The 25,529-nt window shown below is 37.2% G+C and overlaps 1 protein-coding gene across 1 annotated transcript; it reads left to right on the top strand.

Moving 5' to 3' along the window:
- Positions 1-1,675: 1,675 nt before the first annotated feature.
- Positions 1,676-19,538, top strand: hs3st1l1 (heparan sulfate (glucosamine) 3-O-sulfotransferase 1-like1). Its single transcript, XM_077729772.1, has 2 exons — positions 1,676-1,923; positions 18,185-19,538. The coding sequence occupies exon 2, from the start codon at positions 18,358-18,360 to the stop codon at positions 19,243-19,245; it is 888 nt and encodes a 295-aa protein (XP_077585898.1). The 5' UTR covers positions 1,676-1,923; positions 18,185-18,357; the 3' UTR covers positions 19,246-19,538.
- Positions 19,539-25,529: the final 5,991 nt, after the last annotated feature.

The following is a 25,529-nucleotide window of genomic DNA, read 5'->3' as shown; positions in this document are numbered from 1 at the left end:
TCTATAGCTCTCAAATTTCTCTGCATTTAATTCATGGCAGGGCTGCTGAATTCCCATGTGATGTTTCTTGTTTCGCAGCATTTAGTAACGATTGCATAGGGTCACCATTCTATTGGCAGATAAAGGACATTGACAATGAGCAGCATGTGACTTAAGGTACTTGGACACCTTGGAGCGGAACCACTTCCAAAATATTAGGTTCCCTTGGTTAACAAGACATCAGTCCTCTATGAGCTTTCAGACTGAACCATCTCTATACAGAATGATGCAAGTTGACTGAGGATTCAGAAACCACACTCTGCTTTGTCCGTTTAATGAAAATTTCATCACCAGGAGTGTTTACCTTGGGATGGAAGAAGGTTGATTAGTGACTTGCTCTACATTTTACTTTGTAAGTGAGTATTTGACAAAATACTTATTTCTTATTTTAACAAATGACTGTGGACATGAAAATTTAGATTACGCAGGTAACAAGTCAAACTCACACCTGATAAGTACACACCGATGTATTGTTTAATTGACTATTTCTACCTAATATTATTAGGTATTATAATATTATTTGTGTTTTTTAATAATAGGTCATCAAGATGCAATATAAGCGTTGAAAAAAACCTAAGCACACTCTTCAAACACTATACATTTTGAAGCCATCGGACATGACCCTGACTTGCTCGCTTTATCCGACTCGGCTGCTGAAATATAAATGCACCCTTCACTTGCCCTCTATTTGGCTTTCTCTCTTGTGTTTTTACCCAGCGAGCTTCCACAATATTTTGAGACAGGAAGTCATCACTTTTGTTGATACTGTTATCTGACAGTAGACAGACACTAACTTTTTATACGTTTCAGTATATTCTGAATTTTAATTTTAAGGACGCCTACAGATTTGGCACATAAAGACTCTCCTTTGAAAAGGCGATGCTCAGAGTCTCCATGGCTCTCTTGTTTCGGATTCTGCAATTCCATTAAAACTTGTTTAATACTGGTCGCACTGTATTGAAAGTAGAATAATTATTTGTTTTTTTAATTGCTCTCATTATGCTTTTGTACAAAAATAATTAAATGCATATTTTACTTTTCCAGCTACTAATTTGAAAACTCAAATCCCTACCAGGGTCTTATATTAGCAATGAATGGATAAAGGAACAAACAAACTAATGAATGAGTTTGAACCCTAAAACAAACAAACAATTTTTTAACAAAATGATTTTGGCTGGTGCACTATAGAATGGCCAGTCTTTTTAATTTGTCACAATTTCACTAATCTCAGCTAATGCTGTGTTGTTGTATTTGCCTGTTCTCTCTTCGGCTGAATAGGTTCATGTGGCATCCTTCCACTCATACAAACAGAAAAACATCTCCAAAAATCATATCATTTATTGATGTGACAGGATATTTGTCAATATGTACCTTGTAATTAGTTGGCTACCATTCCGGTATCACCCAGTTTCATCTTTAATAGGGTCTTAGTCACCTAACATCCTAAGGAGAACAAGCAATGGTGGATCGTTTATATTAGGATTGTGCCCGATCATTTTAGCACTACCTAAATGTGTGGAGAGCACCTTGACCTGATCACCTGACAGTACTCAGCTCATAGAACCTCCCTCCATCCTGTCATCACTCTCTCGCTCTCTCTCTCTTTTGCTCTATCTCACTCTCTCTGCTTCTCTCCTCTTTCCACGCGTGTCTGTGTACACGCTCGTCAGTAAGAGCAGTGGAAGCGTTCGACTCCTTTCCTCCTCCATCTGATCCGAGAAGCGATAGAAGAAACGGACGGCTTCATTTATTCACTGTTTACGCGGACCGGCTGTGAAGAAAAATGCTTTCTTTCCTTCGGCATAATCTTCGTCTGCATTATCATTAAATGCTCCCGAAAGAAAAGAAAAAAACGCCACGCGACCCTCTGACATCCTTACCGAGGTAACCACTTTTCTTATATCTTTCTTCTGCTTTGTCTTTAAGAAATATACACTGTGAGGGTGTGTCTTGCACGTGTTTTTTTTTGTCACTCGTGGGTTTAAATTCTTTTTTTTTTAATGAATTTTCACAGGTGAGTCTAGGTGTCTTTTTTTTAATTGCCTTGAACTAAGTCTTTCAATTTAAAAAAAACTCCATTGATATTACTTGTTGGTAAAGAAATCGTGAAATAGATCATGTATTTATAATAAAAAAATCTTAAAAATGAGATACCTAATAAATAAATTAAATACAGTACAAGGTGTACAGGGTGCCTGCATTTTTAACTAAGCATATAAATAGTTTTAGCTCAGTTTATTTCTATTATTTTGCTAAAAGACAATTTTCAAATGGATTTAGTGGGATGCGTAAGACTAAATTATTTGATATTGCAAGGTGAAGAGACCATAACCATTGAAGTTTTTATTTTTCATATTGATAAAAAACACAACCTCATAAAGACCTGGTATCAATACACAGGATCACATTTGGGTTTTAATATGTTAAGAAAATCTTTTTGTGTACTTATCGTAATTTCACAAAACTGGCTGTGAATGCACATTTTTAAGTGCCAATGACTGCTTCAGATGTCCAATTCATTCTCCCAGTCAAAATGAATTGGACACCTAGCATCGTTAATGACACGGTTGTGCATATCACCTTTCATTACATATGCTTGCGGTTATTAACTTATGGGAACCTGTGGCCGTTTGAAATATCAGGGATTTTTCAAAAGACGAAAAGCCACTGTATGACCAGGGAGAACAATTATATGTGCCATTTATCATGTGCCATCTTTTGATAAGTTCACGTGTGTTCCAAGCCAATTATTTATGATGTTCATTATTGCACATGGATGGTGAGTGGTTAGCACGTCGGCCTCACAGCTCTGGGATCCTGGGTTCAAATCCAGGTCAGGTCCACCTGTGTGGAGTTTGGATGTTCCCCCCGGGCCTGTGTGGATTTCCTCTGGGTACTCTGGTTTCCTCCCACATTCCAAAAACATGCATTGTAGGCTCTTTGGGCACTCTAAATTGCCCCTAGGTATGGATGTGATTGTGCATGGTTGTCCGTCTCCTTGTGCCCTACAATCAGCTGCCCACCGATTCAGGGTGTCCCCTGCCTCTGGTCCGAAGTCAGCTGGGATAGGCTCCAGCACCCCCTGAGACCTTAATGAGGATAAAGCGGTTCAGAAAATGGGATGAGATGAGTATTGCACACACTGTACTAAAGTTGCTCTGACAGTAATTATGCATATTAATGGTTGAGAGAGTCAGTAGGGATTTTCAATCCACAGCTATGCTAAATTTCTGGACTGAATATAAACAGATCATTTACACCTACACCTTTCAGGTAATACACAATCTGTTCTGAAATATGAACACACATTTGTTCTACATGCATGGCGCTTCTCTGCGAAGTCCTTGTATACCTTAAAATCAAACCATACCAGATAGATTAACTGTTGAAGTCTGTAACATGAGCATGTGGCATTATAACATTCTTCACACTCACATAAATAATGCGTCAAAGGAGTCAAATGATGAAAATTATAGTTCAACATATGTAAATTAACTGCTGTGAAGTGTTATGGGTTCTTTCACGTACCCACTGCACATTTTAATTGCCACATGCTCAAGTGCAAAAAGGAACAACCATGTTTTTTAAGCGAAAGATGACGGAGACATGCTTTGCTCTTTTGTTTGCATTTTACAAAGTTTTTATTTTAATTAACATTTTTGTCAATATCCGAACTGGGTTACTCACAGACTTTCCACTGCTCCGATTCAATGGATGTGGAGTCAATAAACATTACCATAATTTTTCAAAAAAGGACTTCAGATGCGCTGGGTCATGGGAACTTCTAATATTCTGACACGGGCTGATGAATAAGGACAGAAGGTCAAGATGAAAGCGTGGTCACTCGTTATTTTTATACCCGAGTGATTCTCTTGAATGGAGCATCTGTTTATTGGAAGCTAAAATGGGAAAGTTATTCTGTTTGTGTTTTTTTTTTGCAGCCATGCTACTCAAAATGTGAAGGACGTTTCTAGGATTTTCTGTTCAGTCTTGCTCATACAGCAATTTATATACTGTACTGTCATTTGACAAATTGAGCTAATTTGTACCACGTGGCAGAAATGTTAATAATTATATTTTTAAAAAAAAGATACCAAAGGTTTTTGATGGATATTTGGACTCAGACTTAGGGTCATAGGATAATATATTCCATATTGTGAGGAGAATTTTTTCTAGCAAGATTTTAAAAGGTGGAGGAGGAGATGACAAGAACATCTTTTTTTCCAGTGAGTGATTTCCTATTTATTTGATGGACTTGGTCCAATTGGCTCCACTTTAGCATAGAACAAGATAGAGCGAAGGAAAGAATAAAGCAAAACAAAAACAAAAAAAATATTTCCCCTCAACGTTTTTCTAATCAAGAGCAATTGAAAACAACAAGGAAGAGGAATTAATATTTGATGAAGGTTTGTTTGTTCAATTAAGAAATGAAAACTATTAGCCGCGGAATACAGAGACATTTGTTTAAAATGCTAATTAATTCTTGAGCTTTTCTCTGCATGTGGATGTCTGGAACATGTTGGTTTATTCATCAAGGAGAAAAAAATAGGAATGAACAACAAAGGGCCTTCTAGTTCAACAGTTTTCATGATTCATTTCAAGGCTTTGACACTTAGGTTATGTATAAGAAAATCTATAAAATCATTGGGTCTTTCGCCTTAATGTTTGTTATATTTAATTAAAATGCAATGTGTAGATTACGATACCAACATAAGGCAAAAAATAAAAGAAATTCATCCTTTTTTTTAACCACCACTCTCTTTATTTACTCTTTCAGTGGCATGCGTTTATGATAGAAATGAATTGTTTAAATTGCCTTTTCCATTTTCGATGTCTTATCCATTTGAACTGGGATCGTTCTTTCATTGGCTGCCATTCTTCTCAGTTCAAATGGATTCTAAGCCTATTACCATCAACATGCAAATCATTTAACTTCTATTAAAATTCTCTTTTGCCAAGAATTATATGTCACTTTCCCTCAATTTATGCAACCTTTTTGTGTATCGTAACCATTTAAAATGCTTATGCTGTTGTTGGTTTTCCCATTTTGGTTTTCATTTGCCATCACCACAACTGGGCCAAAGAAAGATATTTATAATGGATGAGCTACTTGTGGTGAATAATGTGGGTCAAATTAGACTGAGTGAGCATGTGCCACAAGCATTAAAATAGAATAGTAAATAAAGAGTGTGTGAACAAAGAGTAGGTTCTAGAGGGAATACGAAGTAGGAACTAGTGGTGTTCTAAGACTTCAGCCTTGGGAAAACGGCAGCTGCTGAGTGGGATTCATTTCAAATCCGTGGCAACTTTAAAGACATCCAAGTGCTTGTATTCCATTGGAAATACAGTGCAATAAATTTATATCATTTTATATTCTGCGAACCAATAAGTGGTTTTAAATTAAACAATAAATTCTACTCTGCCGTTTCCTTGAAATAACAAATTTTATTGCAACTCATAAATTTGGCGTCAGCTACAAATGGGCGGGCTGTTGTTTTCCAAGTGCATTCCTGTGGAAGAGATTGTACCTTGGGCTTAAAAATAAATAAATACATGATCTAATGCTTTTGAAAGCTCATTAATGGACTCCAGAAGATATTTAAAGGATCATCCTTTTACAAATTATTTCAGCGTCATTGGCAATGATGAAGGTGATGATTGTGATGTTTAATTATGTGGCACTGATAACTAAATTCACAAGGGCTAGACCTTCCATTACTATCCAAAATAGTGCAAGATCAAATTTACTCCATAACAACACATTTCTGGTGAGCTGTGGTCATGCAAGAACAAATAACTTAATGCCTTACCGTCAATACTTTGAATATCGTATCCAGGTTCAACATTTCAGTGTTGAGTCTTTGGCATTTTTTTAATACTTTGCTCTATTGTTGATCATCTTGGATTAGATTTCAAAATTGACTAGCCGTAGACTGACTTCTTATTGTACCATGTTTAATACATCATCATGTTTTTCATTCACTATCCTGCCTCTCCGGACTAATCACTGTACAGATCAGCCTTGCGGGGGGAAATAGAGGATTAGCAACAACTGCACACTTATTCTCTCAGTATCTGTATCCAAGCTTCCAAATACAGTGCAAGCTATTGTTGTTTTAAGTAGCTTGGCAATTGAGCGCAGACGCAGGCTCTAATTGTTCCTCAGAGTGGAAGGATGCTTGCGATTTGGAGCTACCTCTCCTACTATGTATTCTTCATCAGGATGTGAAACTGTGCATCTGAGAAAAGCCAACTGCCAGGACCTCTCACTCCGATATTCGCTTCATACATAATAAATAAGTCACTGTGAGTTACAGTACAGCAGTATAACTAGGCTAATGCCCAGATTTGCATATTTGTGCTGAATTCCATAATTCATGAAAGTGCAGCAGGCAGAAATTTGCGGTGCTAAGACCTTTGTCCATATGCTGCACATCACTTAGAGACGCATCTCCACCATGTGCAGGCACAGAAGCGCATCAAAAACAATTCTGATATTGTCACTGACTCTTGGATGGTGCATCTTCATCAACAACGTGAGTCTAAATTCAGCCCTCAGGGCAGAGATTGATGCTAGTTTTGTTTTTTTAGAGCGTGTAGTATGATTGAAACGGCAAGGAGCTAAACATCCTAAAAAGGAACTCCCAATGAATGATGTTCCAAGCTAGTACATTTACATCCCTGCACAGTAGGTGTACCTCTATTTGCTGATTCTTGTGCCAAAATGAGCAACAACATTCAAACACAGCAGGTTTGGGGTTGAGTGGCAGTCAACAAGCCATCAGTGAAATGATTGTAAATAATTAATGAAGTTGTTAATGTATCATTAAAAAGTAATAGCTATGTTTGGGGAAAAGGCATTAACTATCTATTTGAGCCAATTACTCTAACTTAAATTAACAAATGTATAAATTGACACTTATTCATTTGCACAGCTCATTTTGCGAGCAATGCACTGAGTGCTAGATTCTCTAATGTAATCTCTGCCTTATACACTTTTCATCTACACTTATCTTTCCATCCGGACTTTTAACACACTTAACAAGCAGGGATTTAATGTGCAAACACCAAAGGAGAATGATAAATTCATTCGAAATCTTGCTTTAAAATCGCATAGCTTGGTGCCATGGCAACATAGAATTTCAGGCTAACTCACATGGAAATATAAGGATTTGACAGGGGGCTATCAAACCTGTAGTTTAGCAATATACTCCATAAATGAAACAGTGGATGGGTAAAAACTGCTTGGCAAGTTCCAACTGGTCTGTTTTGTTTCCTACCCGTGTGTTGCTGCTATTCTTTGTCCCAGCCATGTCATATTTGACAGATTAACGGTGCTATTTCTTCCGGGGGGAGATCACGACCCTGTCTAGAGGAGAACGATTTGTTTTGATTCATATGCCCCTGCAAGGCCAGGCTGTAAATACTGCTTCCCAGCGTGTGGGTGGACGCACTTTCATGAGGCGAAAAAAGCAGATGATGGTGATTAGCATGGATTAAAGTTTTTGAAACGTTTTTTCCCATTTCCATTGGATCCTTATAGGGAGAAAACTAAAAAAAAATCTACTCTACGTAGATATATTCCAAGCAAGATAGCTAAATTGTGTTAAGGACATCTTGAGCCCATGATTATTTAGAAAACCAGTCTCCAGAAGTTGTGCTGGGGACTGTCTGTGGTGCTGGAAACTGTCTGTGGTGCTGGAAACTGTCTGTGGTGCTGGGAACTGTTTGTGGTGCTGGAAACTGTCTGTAGTGTTGGGAACTGTCCGTGGTACTGAAAGAGACTCTTCGTCTTCATCTTGCTTTTCAAACCTAGCAGCAATCTTTCAATTAACTTGAATTTTTTTCACCTTTTTCAATTTTATTTAAACCTGAGATAAGCTTTATCTAATATTCAGAACCTATGAAAAAAATGTGTCCTACTGTGTAAAATGATGTATGATTGTGAAATGTCTAGTGACATATTGAGTACTTTGATATTGATAAGCAATTAAAAACCATTGGAGTGGCATAAACAGCATCTAAAATGGAAAGATAGATGGACAGAGATGAAGATAGAGATAGAGAGGCTATTGTTTTATCCTTGGCATCTTCTTTTTCAAATCCAAACATATTGACATTCACATGCAAATCCCTTAATCACATTGTTAGGTGTTTCTACAAATCGGCAGTTTGTGTGAAGCAGCTCTTTAACATGCTTTTATTTCTGTCAGTTGCCAATTATGAGATGGTGATGATGGTTATGTGATAATTCTCATCAATTATCTTATCATACTTCAGCTGTATTGCTTGTAACTTTTGGGTCGGAAAACCATGGATATAGAAGCCTATTATTCGGTTCAGATACAACTAATAATTTGTATTTCTAAATTGTTTTTTCTCACTAAAACTGGATGCTTTTATTAGATGTTTAACTCAGCAGAGAGCCCATCACTGTGGCGAACACAGCAATTATGAAAAATGAAATAGAAAGCTTTTAGCGACCTGTGCAACAAATGGGGCACATTGATGATTTTTTTTTTGAGGGCAGCAAATATCTGAGTGCTTGGGCAACCTAATGGGGGTCCAGCTAGATATCCCTAGATGGCATGTGACTGAGTTGTTGGAGCCTCAGATGTTAAATTTATATTCCGGTAACATTTCCACTGGTCAGAGATTCAAAGCAAGATACCCAGCAAAGAGGCAGAGTCATTGCAAAGTCATAACCTAGTAAATGACAATTATAACAGTACTTGGAGTTAAATACGACAAAATGATATGCTAAATGTCTGATTACTCTGTAATAAGGCCATCTAAACAATGACAAGCACTCATTTCCATAAGTAATTTAAGCCTCATTCAGAATGTAGGCAGCAATTACCACCCACATGTCGCTACTTAAGTTTGTTGCAATGTTTAAAAGAAAGAAAGAAGGAAAATACAGGTACTAACTCATCTGGTGAGATTCATTTGGAAATAAATCCCAGCTCTATTATCCAACCAAACACAATTTTCTAAGAAAATACTGTACATGTCATTTATGTGACAAAGATCAATTTTCAATATACAAGCAGGATTACAAAAGTTAATCTTCAATTTCAAACTTTTCTTTGTCTAATACGTATGGGGGCACTGGTGTCTGTTTTGGGAGTTGAAAAGAAGATAAAGGAACGTGGAATACCTAATACACTTCACTGTTGTTTTACTATTTTCTACATTTTGTTTTGCGATCTGTACTTATTGCAATGTGAAACTTATTGCTGATCTTTAAAATATAGATCACATTTGGTGAACCATGCTGTGCAACAACATATGAATGAATATATATATGTTGAAAAAATTAGACTACACAATCAATGGCAAGTCTCTCCACACCCAATCTGGTGGGAGAAAGATTTAATTATATTCCTGGTTTCCCCACTTAATATGCACACGATTGAGTTCACATGATTTTAATCATTCCCATATCAGGTTTAGTCAGATAGCGATGTTGCTGAATTAAAAGTGATCAATCTCTGCTTGAATTTGCTGCACTTCATAATTGCCCAATACAGTAAAAACATGCTTGAAATGTTCCGCTTCAACTATTCATATAAAAAAGGATGTGTAGTTGTGTGTTGTTTAACATTACGTTATCTTAAAGAATATATTATAGAAAACTAACATGATTATGTCTTTCCGAGGCATTCATTTCAAAGCACATACACCTTTTTCACTTTTTTACATTGTACTACTTATTACTGTACTTGGCCTTTTACCTACATACCTATTGTCCCATAATCCCGTTGACTCATTTCAAAAGATTACGAGAGCACATACAGCAAGCCAATAAGCAATGTCCTATTGATAACCTATTTTATTTCCCCATGACACCCCTTGATACTTGCTTCCGAAAATTGTCTAATGAAGAATTCTTCTTCAGCAAGTCTACCTATGAAATGGCTTTAGCTGCAAGAACCTGGGGTGATAAAACAAGTTATTGGACCTGCGACCTCTTTTGCCTCTTATCTCTCGTAAACAGTATGGTTGGTTTTATTGGGCCGTGGAGAGAGAGGAGGGGTGACTGATGACATATACGTGAAGAACAGTGCAACGAAATGTCTGAGGAAGTCTCTTACTTAAAGTCGTGTTGATTAATCTTGAACACGGGCTTCATACATCATTCTGACACAAAAATGATCAAACGTACTGTATCTGCATCTTGCTTTTGGGGGGTGAATAACACGATACCCTGATTAGCTTTTTGGGTTGAGGCCTGTACAGATGATTCTGTTTTGAAAGTCACCCTGCCAAAATGGCACAATGTTTTATTCCCTCTGTCTCCTCAACCCGATTCTGTCAGATACAGAGCATGGCAGATGTTCAGATATTGTCATTACTTTCCAAACAGTCCCCCGCCAGTTATTTGAATTATATAGAGGGATTACTTTCAAACCTGCCATAGGTACGCTTGCCATAAGGAACAAGATAACGAACCTAGTGACAGAATGCTGATACAGGTGTTCAGTATTGCTGTGAATGGGTGCTTTTTATTTATTTTTTTGCCCATCCTAATGTTTTGGTTGCAAAATATTGGGTATTTTCTGCCTGGCAGGGGCAATACAAAAAACCCAATCCTAGTGCTCATACTTTATTGCTTATATATCCCGAGGAGCATAGTTATATACGTATAACCTAAGGTTTGGCAAAATATCTTGGCATATATTATCCTGTTTAGGGATATTATCACATTATGATAGGAATTATTTTACCCCAAGTTACATTTTTATTTTGAGAATATAATCATAGTTTATTTAATATCAATGCATTTCCAGAAATCATATTAGAATAAAACGTTTTAATTAATTTTATTGACTAGTTAAAATACTACATTTTCAAATATCAAACTTCATCATTGTAACTGGACTTGAATCTCTTAAAGTTTATTTTTCTTTGTATTTTCTTGAAAATAGGCAACAATTATTTTTGCTTTTATGGGATGTAGTGCCTTATTTATTCTCCCTTTCCAGTCAAAGGGGGTTAAACGTCTAACACCGTCAATGCCACCCAATGAGTTAAATCACCATATAAAGGGTTAAAAGTTACATTTTCCATCACCAGTATTAATTTTGCTGGGATATGTTGACAGTTGTTATAACTGACATAATGGCCTTGGCACAAAGTAAATAAAACTGAGTTGAAACATGCTAAATAATTGCTTGGTGCGACATTGGCACTGAGGCATAAGAGACTGTATTTTAATTTATTGATATGTGCTCAGATAGTAAAGTCGAGGCTTCCAAGGCATTTCTTGGCAAGAAATGGAGCAGGAGATCATTATCCTAGAGAAACACTTTCCTAAGCTCTTATTTGCCTGGCCAGTAGGGCTTGGTAAGTCACTAACTGAGTTCATTCCCTTGTAATGCTTCCTTTCTTCCAGGCATCATTTGCTCTGTTGATGATTTAGGGTGCGATTTATGCAAAAGGATGACCTTGAAAGCCTATCGCTATGATTCGTTGGTTTTTCTGAAGAAAAAAAAATGCTTTTTCACCTGTGTTAGCCTAATCTTTTTGAAACAGCTTGTGACAACTGGAAATACTAATGCTGATGAGGTAAAACTATATTCTTTGTTAAGGTCACGGCAAAATTTGAAAATGCTGTGACTGTAGTGGTATGAGCAAGAAATCTCAATGTTTAAACATTCTAGAAAAGACCTTTAAATATCATAAGCGTGCGTGTTATCTGCTGTTGCAGTTGTCTCTCTCCAGCTGTTACATGGCTTGCTTTGTTTGTGTCTCACCATGGATGCACTGCATCTTCCATCATGCATATTTACCAAAGCACGCCAACCATGGCCTGCTACTGAAAGACTCGTAAATGACTGTGTGATACTTTTACTCTGATGCGTGCAAAACCCGAAAATGAGCTCTAACTTCAGCACACTATTATCTGGATACTTGCAGTGTAGTGTTGGATCACATCAGTGCTTGGCAGCCCACAGCACATATTTGTGATGGCAGGAAAACACTGGCGGATCGCTGATATGAGACTTCCAATGGGAGCTTTTTGTGCCAAAGCGGGAAAAGCTTTCCAAGTCCATGTTGTTGAAAATTACATACCAGCTGTAGTTTGGGGAAATAAACAAGATACAGTATAGTTCAAATGTGTTTGGAAAGTGGCAGATCTTTTGAAATTATTATTCAGTGTTTCCTCTTGCGCTTTTTTTTAAACCTGGCGGTTGCCAGTCTTGTTTGGCGGCCCTGCCAGGATGAAAGTACTGCAAAAGAAGATAGTATATGACAAAGTATTCCTATTAGAAATTGGTCTGGTGATTGGTTTTCTTTGTTATAACTCAAATTTCAAGGCTGTGCCTTTTTGTAAAAATTCTCTAAACTTAAAGTTTGTATTTTTATTTAATGTATTGCCTGTAGATTTATTATCAAATGCATGATTGGCTACTGATGGGTCTCTCTACCACCATGCTTTGCATATTTTCTAAGGGAAACTCTGATTAGTAATATTTTATATATTTGTTGAATTTTGCTTTTTACACTGCTACAAGGGATTTGAAATGCAACTACAAATGTGATTTAAATATGGAGTTTAAGATATTTTCACATTTTTTTCTTTTATCCTTGGGATACTTTGTGAGGGTTACTACAATCAAGTGGAGATTTTCTATTTTATTGACCTTCAAAAGTCACCTGAATTCATAATAAGTTGCAGCGAGACAACAGCTTGCATAAAGGAAAACATTGAAAATAAAAGTTATGAATAGAATACAGTGTGTGTAAGTGTATAGTTTATATTTCATGCTTTTGTACACTACACCGATAGCATATACAGCCCTAGGGTATATTGTCCAATGCAAGCTGCTCAACTCTTGGCTGTATCTGGCTTACTCTCAATGTTCATCCATCATTGCTTTGTAGCCTTTATCCTCACAAGAGTTGCAGGGCTACTGGCGCCGATCCCAGCAGACAAATGGACGGGGGTGCACCCGGACTCAATGTCCTGTGTTTTTTATAATATTTTGGACCTCTTAAAATCCCAATCATTTAAAAAATTATCTGCAGGTTGTAACAATTTTTCAGAGCTTATCCGGTAGAAAAAATCATTTGATTGGATGTCTAGTGGTGACAAGTTAATTTAAATTTGCCGGTGAGCAAGTAGATAAGGCACATGATTGGATACCTATCATTGTTAATGGTAGTGATAGATTATATACCTGCTGGGAAGCATCATAGAAATTGCAGGTGAGTTATCACAGAAACGATAACCAGAGTACTTATAGATTGATTTTTTTTCTTGTACTTTCTGACCAGCATTGGAACATGACTCCGAATGATTCTCTGGTCGGGGAATTGCTTGCTCCCAGGTGATGAGAAATTTGGTCTCTTTTATCTGGGAAAAAGCCTTTCGGGATTTGACCCAATGTCAGCTGATGCTTGTGGAACATCTCAGATCATAGACAAATACATAAATTGAATTTATGCTGTGAGGTTGGTAACATAGACACAAGAGATTTTACTGCTTGACAATCATGTACAATAGAATTTAGATAGATTGTCAAAGCCTCATCATCATGCGGAAACGTTTTTTTTTTGTGTTTAAAAGGGATTTGGTGTTCATATAAAATTTGCAGGTTATGTTTAGCTGGCACAAACCACAGGCATCATAGCCTATTATTTTATTCAATACCTACAGTGGGTCGCAAGGACTGTAGTTAGAAGAGACAGCTTTCCAAATGAATCCACTTTACAGGAAGGAAGAACGGAAAATGTTGCAAGACCTTTTGCTTGAAAGCTGCGTTTAAAAGAAATCACAGGTGTAGCACTATAATTAGTGTGCAGGGCCACATGTCCCTGCAATTAATGAAAAGATAGATTGCCCGTTCATTAAGTTTACAGCAAAGGACTCTTCTCACATGTTGCAGTCGATCAGGTTATTGTTGTATCCTTTTGTTCGCCCTGAAAGATTCAAAGAATACTCTGCAGCTGAGTGGAGGCGCAATTTCCATTCCAAACATGGAGGGAAAATGCTCTAATGCTACTCCTTTAGAATCAATTCTTTCACAATGGCCGAGTTGTTAATCATGGAATGTTAAAATAGCTTCACAAACATCAGATTTTTCAGAATGAAATGTAACACACAATTCTGAGCTCTGTGACTATTGACCTTTTACTTCGTGACCCCAAAACCAGTCCAATTTCATACCAGAAACACATCCTTCAAGTTTAAGAACAATCCTTTAATTTAAGTTCTTGAGTTATCTTGAACACAAACATAAAGACAAACAGACATGACATAACCTCTGTGTCACCTACTTGTAATGCAGGCAAGAAAATATCATTACTTTTAGAAAGACCGCCGCTATATTAATAGTTTTCCTTTGCTTTCTTTTGTTATTTTTGTTTTTGTTTATTCATTTTGAAGTTGAGCTCTTTGCTCAAAGATATTTTTAGGTCACTATTTTTTTTCACTTGCATTGTGGTGCAATATGGAAATTTCCTTCAATATTTAGACCTGAAATGGCCAAATTACCAGTCAATTCTGTACTGGTTAAAAGAGACCCATTGAGCTAATATGTTATTAATTATATGATGATGATAATGATTATTATTATTATTATTTTTTTAATTATTAAACCACCTTGGCAATACAACAATATTCAGTCAGGACAAAGTTTAAAAAAAGTTATTACTTTAAAAGTTAATGTTATTAAAAATGAGAAGAGATGAATTGACATGTCTTTGCATACATACATGAAAATTTAATAAACACGTGGGACAAAAGTCCCTATTCGCCATGATATGGTGTAAAGATAAAGCAGCTGTTCCACGCATCTAGTTAAAATGTATATTCTTTGGAGAACTCTAACAATAATCAATCATTTTCTCTCAACGTCTTTGTGATCGAGCCTCTTTCTTGTTGTAATTATTTCGTACTAACGTGCGCAATGAGCGGCCATTAAAAAAACAAGGCTTGGCTGTACAATATCGCCTGTTTGCCACAGTTGATGGCAGCAGGCTTAGTGGAGGGTTTGATCTGAAGATGTATAGAGCCAGCTGTTTGGGTTAATTAGAGGAAAGCCAACCCCTACGGCGCTGTAAACCTGTGCAGCCTTTCTCTCTTTGTCGGCTGAGATATAATGAATAGCACACATCTGAAGACTGCCCTTTTTACTAAGCCCTTTTGCTCTCATGGCAGACAACTTTTTAAGGCCTTAATAAAATTGAGCCAGGGCTCCTCTCTGCTGTTATAATGATCAGCATGAGTGGAAGAGGAGAATTAGATGGATTTGTGATATTGTGTCTTTAATGCCTTCTTATTCCGAATTCTTTCAAAAAACAAAAAAGGAACTCCATTTAATGTGTTATCATTATGCATTGCATACCTTGGTTATTTTAGTAATGGTATATAATGGTCTAAATATAATTTGATAACTAACTTGATTTAGTTTTAGGAATTAACTTGAATTTGGACCCCAAAGCATTGAGACGTAAAAAATAAAATCCAAATGCACTATAAAATACAGCATATAACAAGATGTACAAGTGAAATAAAAGAGAGTTATATCCAATATAAACCCTACAAGAATACAAAAACACATAAAATTCAGTAGTTAAAGCCATAGTACAGACTCAAAGGTGATTCAATAAAAGGCACTGGTAAGCAAAGATTGTACATTTTAAAAGCTAAAAAATACAGCATATCTTTACTTTTATGTGGTTGGTCCTTCATATGTTGGCAAGAAAGAAAAAAAACTCAGAAGACATTTGATGTGTAGAGTAAGAGTTTATGTTACTCTTTTTAGCCTTTTGAACCAACTTTGATGTCCTCCTTTTGGATTTTTTGATGACATGCCAACTTGTTGACACTTTTATTGGAGTGGATGCAAGATGACTGATTATTAAGCAAATTTAAATATTTTTTTGTGGGTATTTAATTACTATCTGTATATGTAGTGGGAGGTGCAGGTAAGAAACTCAGGTAAGAAAAAAAGAAATCTTGCTGGCTAAGAAAGTGAAAAAAGATGTAAAACAACAACATATTTCACACATTTAAAAAAATAAATAACTTTCCCTACAGCATTTAAGAATACTTTAGTCTCATTCTTCAATTTTGATGTTGCCATATGCCGTATGTTCATGCTCATTCATGAAGTTGTCTGCTAACTAAATGATGGACAAAAAATATGCTGCTCACATATTAACCTTGCAAACAGCTGTGCGTGGAGTGTTCCCAGTAACTGTCCAATTCCACCAAGGCTAAATTTCACCTTGCCCGTTTGTTCCGACGACTGCTGCTGTTCACATGTCAGGGGATTGAAATGATACACCTGTCGTACATCTGAAGGACATGCGAGCAAGTCACCGTGAAAAAGTGACCACAGTCATCACTTAATTGCAGTTATTGTGCGATATAGAAGTAGTATGAGTCAATAGATAACTATCCAATGGGGGGGGGGGGGGGGGAGAGAAACGAGGGTCAGTGTCAAGTTGAAACAATGGCTCCTTCTCGGAGGTGGCGTTCCGTGAGATGAGTGGGATTGGATGAGACAGGAAACTTGTGAAGCTGCTGAGCTGTTCGCATTGGACTTGGCAGCTCCTTGCTGTGGAATGGCTGACAGGCAGGAGAGCAAATTAGAGCCTATAAAGACCTCACTGCACAACCACACTGGTCCTGTCGTGACTGAGGCCATGTGGAAAATCAATGTAGTATGCGATTTGAACCAAGTCACTTGAAAGTTGATCGATGGATAGTACATGTTGTTAAATTGTTTACATCACAATATGCGTAAACACATTTGACTGCATTAAAAGATATCATTGCATACTTTTGACATTTGGCATGCAAAAATGAAGTCAACAATACACAATTTAACTCTAGTTTTCAATGTTAAAAAAAGTTTAAATGAGGATTTTCAACTTTAACCTGCTAAACCTTCCTGCACCCCACATGACCTTTTTCAAATGGAAATTATGCATAAGACATGCAGGTGTTTCTCAAAATATTTTCCCATGCAAGCACTATCTTGTGAAAATGACCTTAGCCAGGATCTAATTGTTTCCAAAGCTTGGCTCCTTTGTTTTGACTAGCCATGTGTCAGCAACAACTCACCCGGATTGTTTACCCCATAAGAGCTTCTGAAAACAAGCTTTTTGATCATAATTAATGATATACAGTTAAAGCAGGAAAACATCACATACAAACATATGTGCATATATTCATTCATTCTCTGTACTGCCATCCTAAGCAAGATGTAAATCCCATCTCATTTTCATAAACATATATATATATATATATATATATATATATATATATATATATATATATATATATATATATATATATATATATATATATATATATATATATATATATATATATATATATATATATATATATATATATATATATATATATATATATATATATATATATATATATATATATATATATATATATATATATATATATATATATATATATATATATATATATATATATATATATATATATATATATATATATATATAACTTTTCATTTTTTATTCTTTGTTCTCATCAGTATGGTTAATCTAATTTAATACCAAAGCTCAATGAGTCAGCTGGATACAGATGTCCTACAATTGATCCTTCTTGAGAATTATAGGAAATCAAAGTCGCCTACAAGCGGGAACACAGTTGATTTCCTGTGCAAAATGTGTCTTTATAAATCTAAGGCTCTGATATGAAGGTAGTCTGCGGAGAGACAGTATGTGTATTGATTGGTCGTATAGATTCTGGGCTAGTAAAGCAAGACGGGAGCTCTTGTTGGGCCGACTGGCCTTCAGCCACAATTGCATTGCTCCGTTATGTTTCCTAACGAGCTGCTTTGCTAGACGTTTTTCAGCCTGAGAAATTACAGAATCACTACAAAACGGGTTGATGCAGTGGGAAGAGAAAGAAGATTGGATGGAGGATGATGAAAGAGGCTCAGAAAAAGACGAATAGATATCATCCTTTCGAGACGATACACTTACAGGACACGTGGATTGTATTTAAGGGCTAGATTGCATTTCCAGGGGAATGAGGATTTCCATTTCCATATAAATCAGACATTCATCTTACAGCACATAACTCAAATCTAAAATCCTTTCTCTTTTCTCTTTCTCCCTCTCTCTTTTTTTTCCCTTACAGATGTGCTGTGGACTGGCTGCAATTTCTTCTCCTGCTGTCCAAATTGCACGGCCGATAAAACCTGCACTTTCCGCCGGTCTCGTTATCACTGAGCCCAAAGAGCCAGATCTGGTTTACAGCTAAAACACAAGTTTCTGTTCTCGGCTCTCCGTCATTATTTCCCCTCTCTCACCATGGCATGTTTCCTGGTGTCTGCCTTTCTTCTCATCCTCCAAACGTCTGCTGCACCCCCCCAAACAGGTGTAAGTAACGAGGAAGATGTGGCCTTGTCTCCTCCTCCGGGGACTAGCAAAAGACCCCCACATAGCATTATAATTGGGGTGCGCAAAGGCGGCACGCGAGCCCTGCTGGAAATGATGGACATACACCCCGAGGTCGCTGCCGCGGCAACGGAGGTGCATTTCTTTGACTGGGACGAGAACTATTCCAAAGGTTTAGAGTGGTACCGTGAACTCATGCCCTACTCATACCCTCACCAGATAACAGTAGAGAAGACCCCAGGATACTTCACCTCAACTCTTGCACCCGAACGCATCAGGGCAATGAACTCATCCATCAAACTGCTCCTGATCCTGCGCGACCCGGCCGAACGGGTCGTCTCGGACTACACGCAAGTATACTTCAACCGTCTGGAAAACCACAAGCCGGTTCAAGCCATCGAGAACCTCCTAGTGCGAAACGGCGCCCTGAATACTCGCTATAAGGCCATTCAAAGGAGCCTTTACGACATCCACGTGCGCAACTGGCTACGTTATTTTCCCCTAGAACAGATTCACATCGTGGATGGGGATTTGCTCATCCACAATCCCTTGCCAGAACTTCAAAAGGTGGAGCGCTTCCTCAACTTGCCACCCAGGATAGTGGCCTCCAATTTTTACTTTAACCAGACCAAGGGTTTTTACTGCATTCGAAGTGACGGTCGAGAGCGATGTCTGCACGAGTCCAAGGGACGACCGCACCCGGTTGTCAACGGCACTGTGCTACAACAACTCCGTTCTTACCTGCAAGAACACAACAGAACCTTCTTTAGCCTGGTGAAGCGTACCTTCAACTGGCAATGATGAACCAGAACTCAAAGGAAGAAGTCTGTCAAAAGGTTGAAATCAGACTTTAAGCACTTTAGAGAAATGATATTGAAAGCCTGTCCGTTTTGAGCCGTGTCTTCTCTAGTTTCTGCCGACTTGTTATTAACTCCGTTTACACTATAGGCCAAAAGAGAGGATTTGTCAAGTTTTCACATTTTCTCCTTGCTGCAAGCACAAACGTGATCAAATTAACTTGATAATGAACAGGCTTTTTTTTCTGTTTCTGTCTGTTTCATATCCTCGTTCTTGATAATAAATTGTTCTTTTGAGTCTTTCTGGCATGCTTGCATTTCTCGCTCTCTGCATTTCTTCAGAACGCCGTCTCCTGTTCTCACAGAGGTGTTTTTGCCGTGGAAAGTAGACCTCATTTCAATGAAACGTGTACCCGGGAGCACAGCTTTAGTAGTACAGAAATCACTAATGGTTTTGGACACCGAAAGCAGTCGCCTGTGCCCACAGCTGAATCAGTTCATTTGAGCCAGATCCCGAGAGCTTTCCTTGCATTTCACCGCTGTTTTGCTGAAGGTAACAGTCAGGTGTTAGGATCAAGTGAATTGCCTGAAAAACATTTCCCTTTTAGCTGTCACTTGCCAGAATAATAGTTGGAAGGCATTTCGTGCGATGTGGGTCTTGTTTCTTTCATTTGAAGTTGACGGTCTTTTGGGAACTGATAAAAACTATGGAGTCTGAACAAAAATGTGGCTTTTTTTGTGCCACAATGAAAAATACATCTCTGCATGTTGGCTCTTCCAGTCGTGCAAAAAAAGCCTAAACGGAGGACACCCATTAAACTCATTTAGCAGTAGACATCAAATCCATTATGAAGGTGAGAGGCTGGCAGCGAATAATTGCTTAACATTTCCACTGAAAAATGAGCATTCACAGCCAGTCCACCCAGTTTAAATGAATGGGAAATCTATTGTTGTTAGTGTCAAGCAAGCAGGACTGAGTATTGATAGTAAAATTAAAATTGCAAATCTCATTATTCAGTTTTTGTATTTAAAAATGTAAATATCCTACTATTAATTTATTGTTTAAAAAACAATGGAACTTTAACTTTTTTTATTTTTTTATGTATAGATTGAAAATAGATGAAACACAAATATTTTCTTAAATGTTATATATTAAAAAGTAGTTTGTAAAAATTTAATACCAACTTGAGCTTGTTATTGGAAAACACAAACATTCACACTATGAATTCTCCCGTCTGCTCACCAGGGGTCACTTGCACACCAAAATAGCTCACCATGGGGCACAGGGAGAAAATTAACTCTCCATGAGGCCAGTGACTTTTTGGGTCAGAAAAACAAACAAACAAAAATATATAGAATGCCTGCAATGGTAAATGACACATTGCCATTTAAACTGAGGGGAGTGATTGTGAATGATCAAGTTTAATGCCCGCTCCCAACCCTTCCAGTTCAAATAGATTGGACGAGTAATGCCGTCAATGGCAAGAGTTATATGAGGACCGCACAAAGTGTTATTGGGTAAAGTTCTGTGCTCAATCAGGCTTTGTTCTTTTTCAAAAGAACCACCAAATATATGTAGCAGGATATTCAGTGACCTGGTTGATATATATCTGTCCTGGTATGTATTGCACAATAAAGAACATAATCCCTTCCACAGCTTTTTATTCCTCTGTAAACGGTTATAGATTCATAAAATTGCTGCAGTTATGAACAATATGTGAGGAAACAGGAAATACAACCCTATCTGTAGTATCTATTAGGTTGCCAAACTAGCTTTTTTATCTGAAGTATTTTTCAACACAGGTTGGTTGAGGAGAGACCCTGAACTTTTTAAAATAAGTAATTTAAAAGCACCAATACTGACAAGTGGCCGCAATTGATTGTCTCGCTTGTCATCTCATGTCTCTGATGAATGCCACTCTGAAGTATAATTAAAGTTTTAAGGGTTGAACTAGTGCAATCTGCAGTTGATGTTTTTGCTGGTCTTGTCATTCACAGAAGCCCTAATGATCTGTCTGGATAATGATTGATGAAGTACTTCATCAAATCAAAGTGCAAAGGAGCACTCTCTGCTTACTAAACATAATATAATCGTCAGGAAGGCTCCATGGACCTGAAACACACATCTCAGTGCTGGCCACATTTGCATAACATTACACACTGCTTTAGTTTATATTAATGAGCCAATCTATCCGAAATATGAATACCAATTTTTTTTTTTCGTCCTCCTTTGTGATTAACAATTTATTTGTTGTTGGCTCTTTGTTACATTGCCTCAGGTACAGTGGGGATGTGTTTGATGACATCCTGTGGGACTCAAGGGGAGGAATGCAAGCACGGCATCCGGCTCAAGGGAGAAGACGAAGACATGCTTCCTTATTTGCAAAGCATTATTAAAGTCTGTGATTAATCCTTTGAGGTGTGGGGAAAATATATAGCCCAGTGTTTTGAATTGGCATTGAAATATGCACGATTGGGGTAGTAGAATATTACACCACTTCTGCATGCCAGTGTTTTTCTTTAGTTTTTTTTAAATCTCAGGTGATGTTATACAGTACTAATTCCTTTTATACATATGGAATTAAATTGGAGAACGTTTAGCATGAAATTGAGCTGTGTGTTAATATTTTAACAACATACGGCACATTTTATGTCACAATAATAATATAACAATATTTAGCAATTGCTAATTAATTGATGAAATTGTATTTTCAAACCGTTAGGACCCGCCAAAAGGAGTGGAGGTCGATCACTGTCAACTGCGCTGAAACATGATCATTCACTGCTAACCCTCCAAGTTTAAATGGATTGGACATGTGTCACCATTAATGGAAAACCAGTGAGTCAACTGTTAGATTTATTCATGAACCATATGTTTGTGTTGTGTGATTTATTACAACACTCTGGTATACTGGTACAGGAAAATCTAGTAGCTATTCCGTATAATTGATTTAAGAAATATTGGCATTGTAGAGGTGAGTCCAGAGTTGTTGTATTTTTTTTGTGACAACAAGAGCAAATTCTAGATATTTTTAATGTTAATTCATATAAATATATTGATTCCTTTGGGGATTTTATCTATATAGACTTGCTAGACATTCCAATCAATTTAGGAGGTTGGCAGCGAATGAACAAATGTCTGTTCATTTGGTTTTTCATTGCCATCCTTCCCAGTTCAAAAGAACTGAGCGTCTATAAGTGATAAACTCCTTTAAATCCACAACAGAAGGATGATTATTTGACGTCCATTATGGTCAATGGCACCGAATGAGTTAACATCATCTTTTCTTATAGCACTCTAATAAAAGCTGGCAAACACAAGAAGATTACTTTTCTTTTGGCCCAAATCTCAGCTGTGGTTGAAAGCCCACACATGACTGTAAACTGTCTTATTCATAGAATAAAATCCCCTCGCACAAGCAACTAGACATGCTGCCTGGTCTTAAGGACTCAGTCACTTCACTTTCCCATACTCCTTTATACCTCAAGCCTCCCCAGCAGTTTATATCTATTCAAATCAAGTGCGAGTGTGACAGAAAGCTTTTCACGGTGGAATATAAAATCCAACTTCCTATGGGTGTAGAGTAAAGCCCAGAATCCCAGCTCTGATTCCTCCACAGCCAAACAACAACAAACGTCTGAGTGAACAGCCGTGGCAGCGAAGATCCCATTTATAGCAACCCTGGCCCACAGGAGGCCAATGTCACATTTTGCTATTTGCAGACGTTACAGAAAGGGGCAAGAGGGAGCTTGTGAAAGCGAGAATGTCTCACTTCAGCTCTGTCAGTCTTTTTGCATCACTTTTTCCTGTCAAATGGGATTATGACTTGTGTTGGATATTTCTTGGCACATCTTTTGTTCATTCATCTTCTTCTAGAATATTTTTCATGGCTGCTTGGCTACCCTTTTAGTGAAAGAGCTTCATATTTCATATCCTCCTGACTACCAGTAGTTGAAATATGTCCTCTGTAGAGGGCATTTGGAAACCTAAATATCTCCCATTTGGTGAATACAATTGCATTAACACTATAGAGGACATCCACAGCTTTTCAATGATACCAAATTGTTTTGCAGTATTCCAATTACTTCACATAGATTGGGGAATTTCAAATGTGATTGGATAACATTTTTTTATCCCTGGTAGTCAGACGGATAAAGTCATCCATCGCTACGGATAGATCTTATTATAACAGCTCATCCATTTAGTGAATGTTTCTAAGCCTAACAACATTTATTTTCTCATAACAAAAGAAGCGCTCGACTCAGACGGCTATTGCTTCGCTTCATTAGGGCCTTTTATGTTTTTTTTTCCAAAAGAACAGACAAATACAGTTGTGTTGAAAAGGGATTTTAGCGGAAATGATAAAATCAGTTCATACTCCCTGAAGTCTCCACAAAAGCAAGCAGCTATTTGAGGTGTGTTAATCCATTCACCAAATGGCCAATGTAAGTGGAAGGCAAAATAAACAATCTTATTCACTTTACGACATCCCGTGACAAAACACAATTCTGAAAGTTGGCATTTAGCTTCTTGTAATTAGGTATATTCTATTCCTATAATTACTATGCACACTGACTGCCCTCTGCCTGCACTGAAGGAGTTAAAATTCCCAGTGTGAAAGCCTTCAAGTCTCTGGTAATGCAAACCTAAGATTTCCAAATAAAAATCATGAGCGAGAATTATTTTCTCAATGAAGTAAAAGAAGACATTTTCAAGTACATTCTAAATGGCAAAGAGATGATATGATGATATCGAGTTCATAATCATTCAAATTCAGTTTTCTTGAATTGCGTCTTTATGAGGCAGCATGAAATGAGAAAAGTTACCCATTTCTTTATCTCAAAATGCAGCTGTTATAGATACGAGGTCCTCGTTAATAAAGTCATTTTTTTTTTCATTTTTATATGGCGTGTTGCTGAGTCGATCCAATAAAACAGTTATCTAGGCATATCAAAACATTAGTTACGGCCACACAACGTAGTGGCACAAAATATGAGATGCATATTTTGTTGAAAGTGCCTGTGACTTTTCATAATCTTGATTTGTATGTATAATCTATTCTTTTCCATTCCACATTTGGCATTAATATACAGTTTAAAATAACTATATTATTCAATAATCAAATTTTTTTGGGATGAATATTTACTGAATCAACCATTTAGATTAAAAAGGGTGTGCAATCACACACACACACACACACACACACACACACACACACACACACACACACACACACACACACACACACACACACACACACAAATATACATAACAACGAAGGGATGTTGTTAGAAGGGATGATATCCCATTACAGCTTTTTCAATTTGCAACGACATGAAGTAGTGGCTGATTGTGCAAACGACAAACACAAGCAGAAGCTTTCACAAAGCCAAGCGAGTATGCTCATTCAAATTTGACATCGAACCCATTTGCTGCTATTTATAAATCCACCTTTCTCTCAAATCTGTGGAGACTCCTTGAATGTCTCTAAACTGCTTGTTTTAAATGTATACAGGGCTTTTGATGCACACTATTTTAAATGCATTCGTGTGTTTCACTTGTAAAATCCGCAGATAACTGTGAAGTGTGAATGTGATCAAACCTAGAGCAGGCATTATTTAACTGCTTAAATTGGTTGTCCTTTGTGCTATTACTAAATATTGTGTCTGGCAAACACATAGGTTTTATTTTAAGCAAACAATCAACATGTCAACTGTTTTGAAATGCCACATCCCCTTCCTTGGCCCTGAATTTATTTCATTTCAACTGCCTGCCTGCTCTTTGATCCTCAGCCCTCCTGGACGTTGAAACACTGACAAGCTGACTCTGTGAAAAGGGAGGAAAAAAAACTTGACCAAGAAATATGAGAAATCAGCAGTATTTTCTCTCCTGTGTGTGTGTGTGTGTGTGTGTGTGTACATGTCATGTTAAAATAATTTTATGATGCCCTTGAAAATGACAGACGTCCAATCAACTGCCTTTTTTTCTTTCTTCTGATGAATTTTAAATGAGTTTTCCACTAGTAGTTCTCCAAACCCTTTCAATAGGGAAGAAGAGACACTTCACTTATTTCCAGTTCAAAGGTATTGGACGTCTATTACTGTCAATGGCATCCAATGAATTAATTTCTTGTAATCGCCTCGCATGTTTCTTTATCACTTAGAATAGATTAAAGTTAAAGTCAGACGAGATACGTTCCACCTCATCTGTGATCCCAAGTGCTACGTATAATGATAACAGGATGGATGGATGAACACTTTGATTAAAACATTAATAACGGAGCAGAA

This window comes from Stigmatopora nigra, chromosome 12 (genome assembly GCF_051989575.1).
Source record: "Stigmatopora nigra isolate UIUO_SnigA chromosome 12, RoL_Snig_1.1, whole genome shotgun sequence".
NCBI classification, from domain to species: Eukaryota; Metazoa; Chordata; class Actinopteri; order Syngnathiformes; family Syngnathidae; genus Stigmatopora; species Stigmatopora nigra.
This window is presented reverse-complemented; position numbering and strand designations above follow the sequence as displayed.

Excerpts from the sequence above, each read along its gene's own strand:
- hs3st1l1 (XM_077729772.1), top strand. The coding sequence starts at position 18,358 with ATGGCATGTTTCCTGGTGTCTGCCTTTCTTCTCATCCTCCAAACGTCT.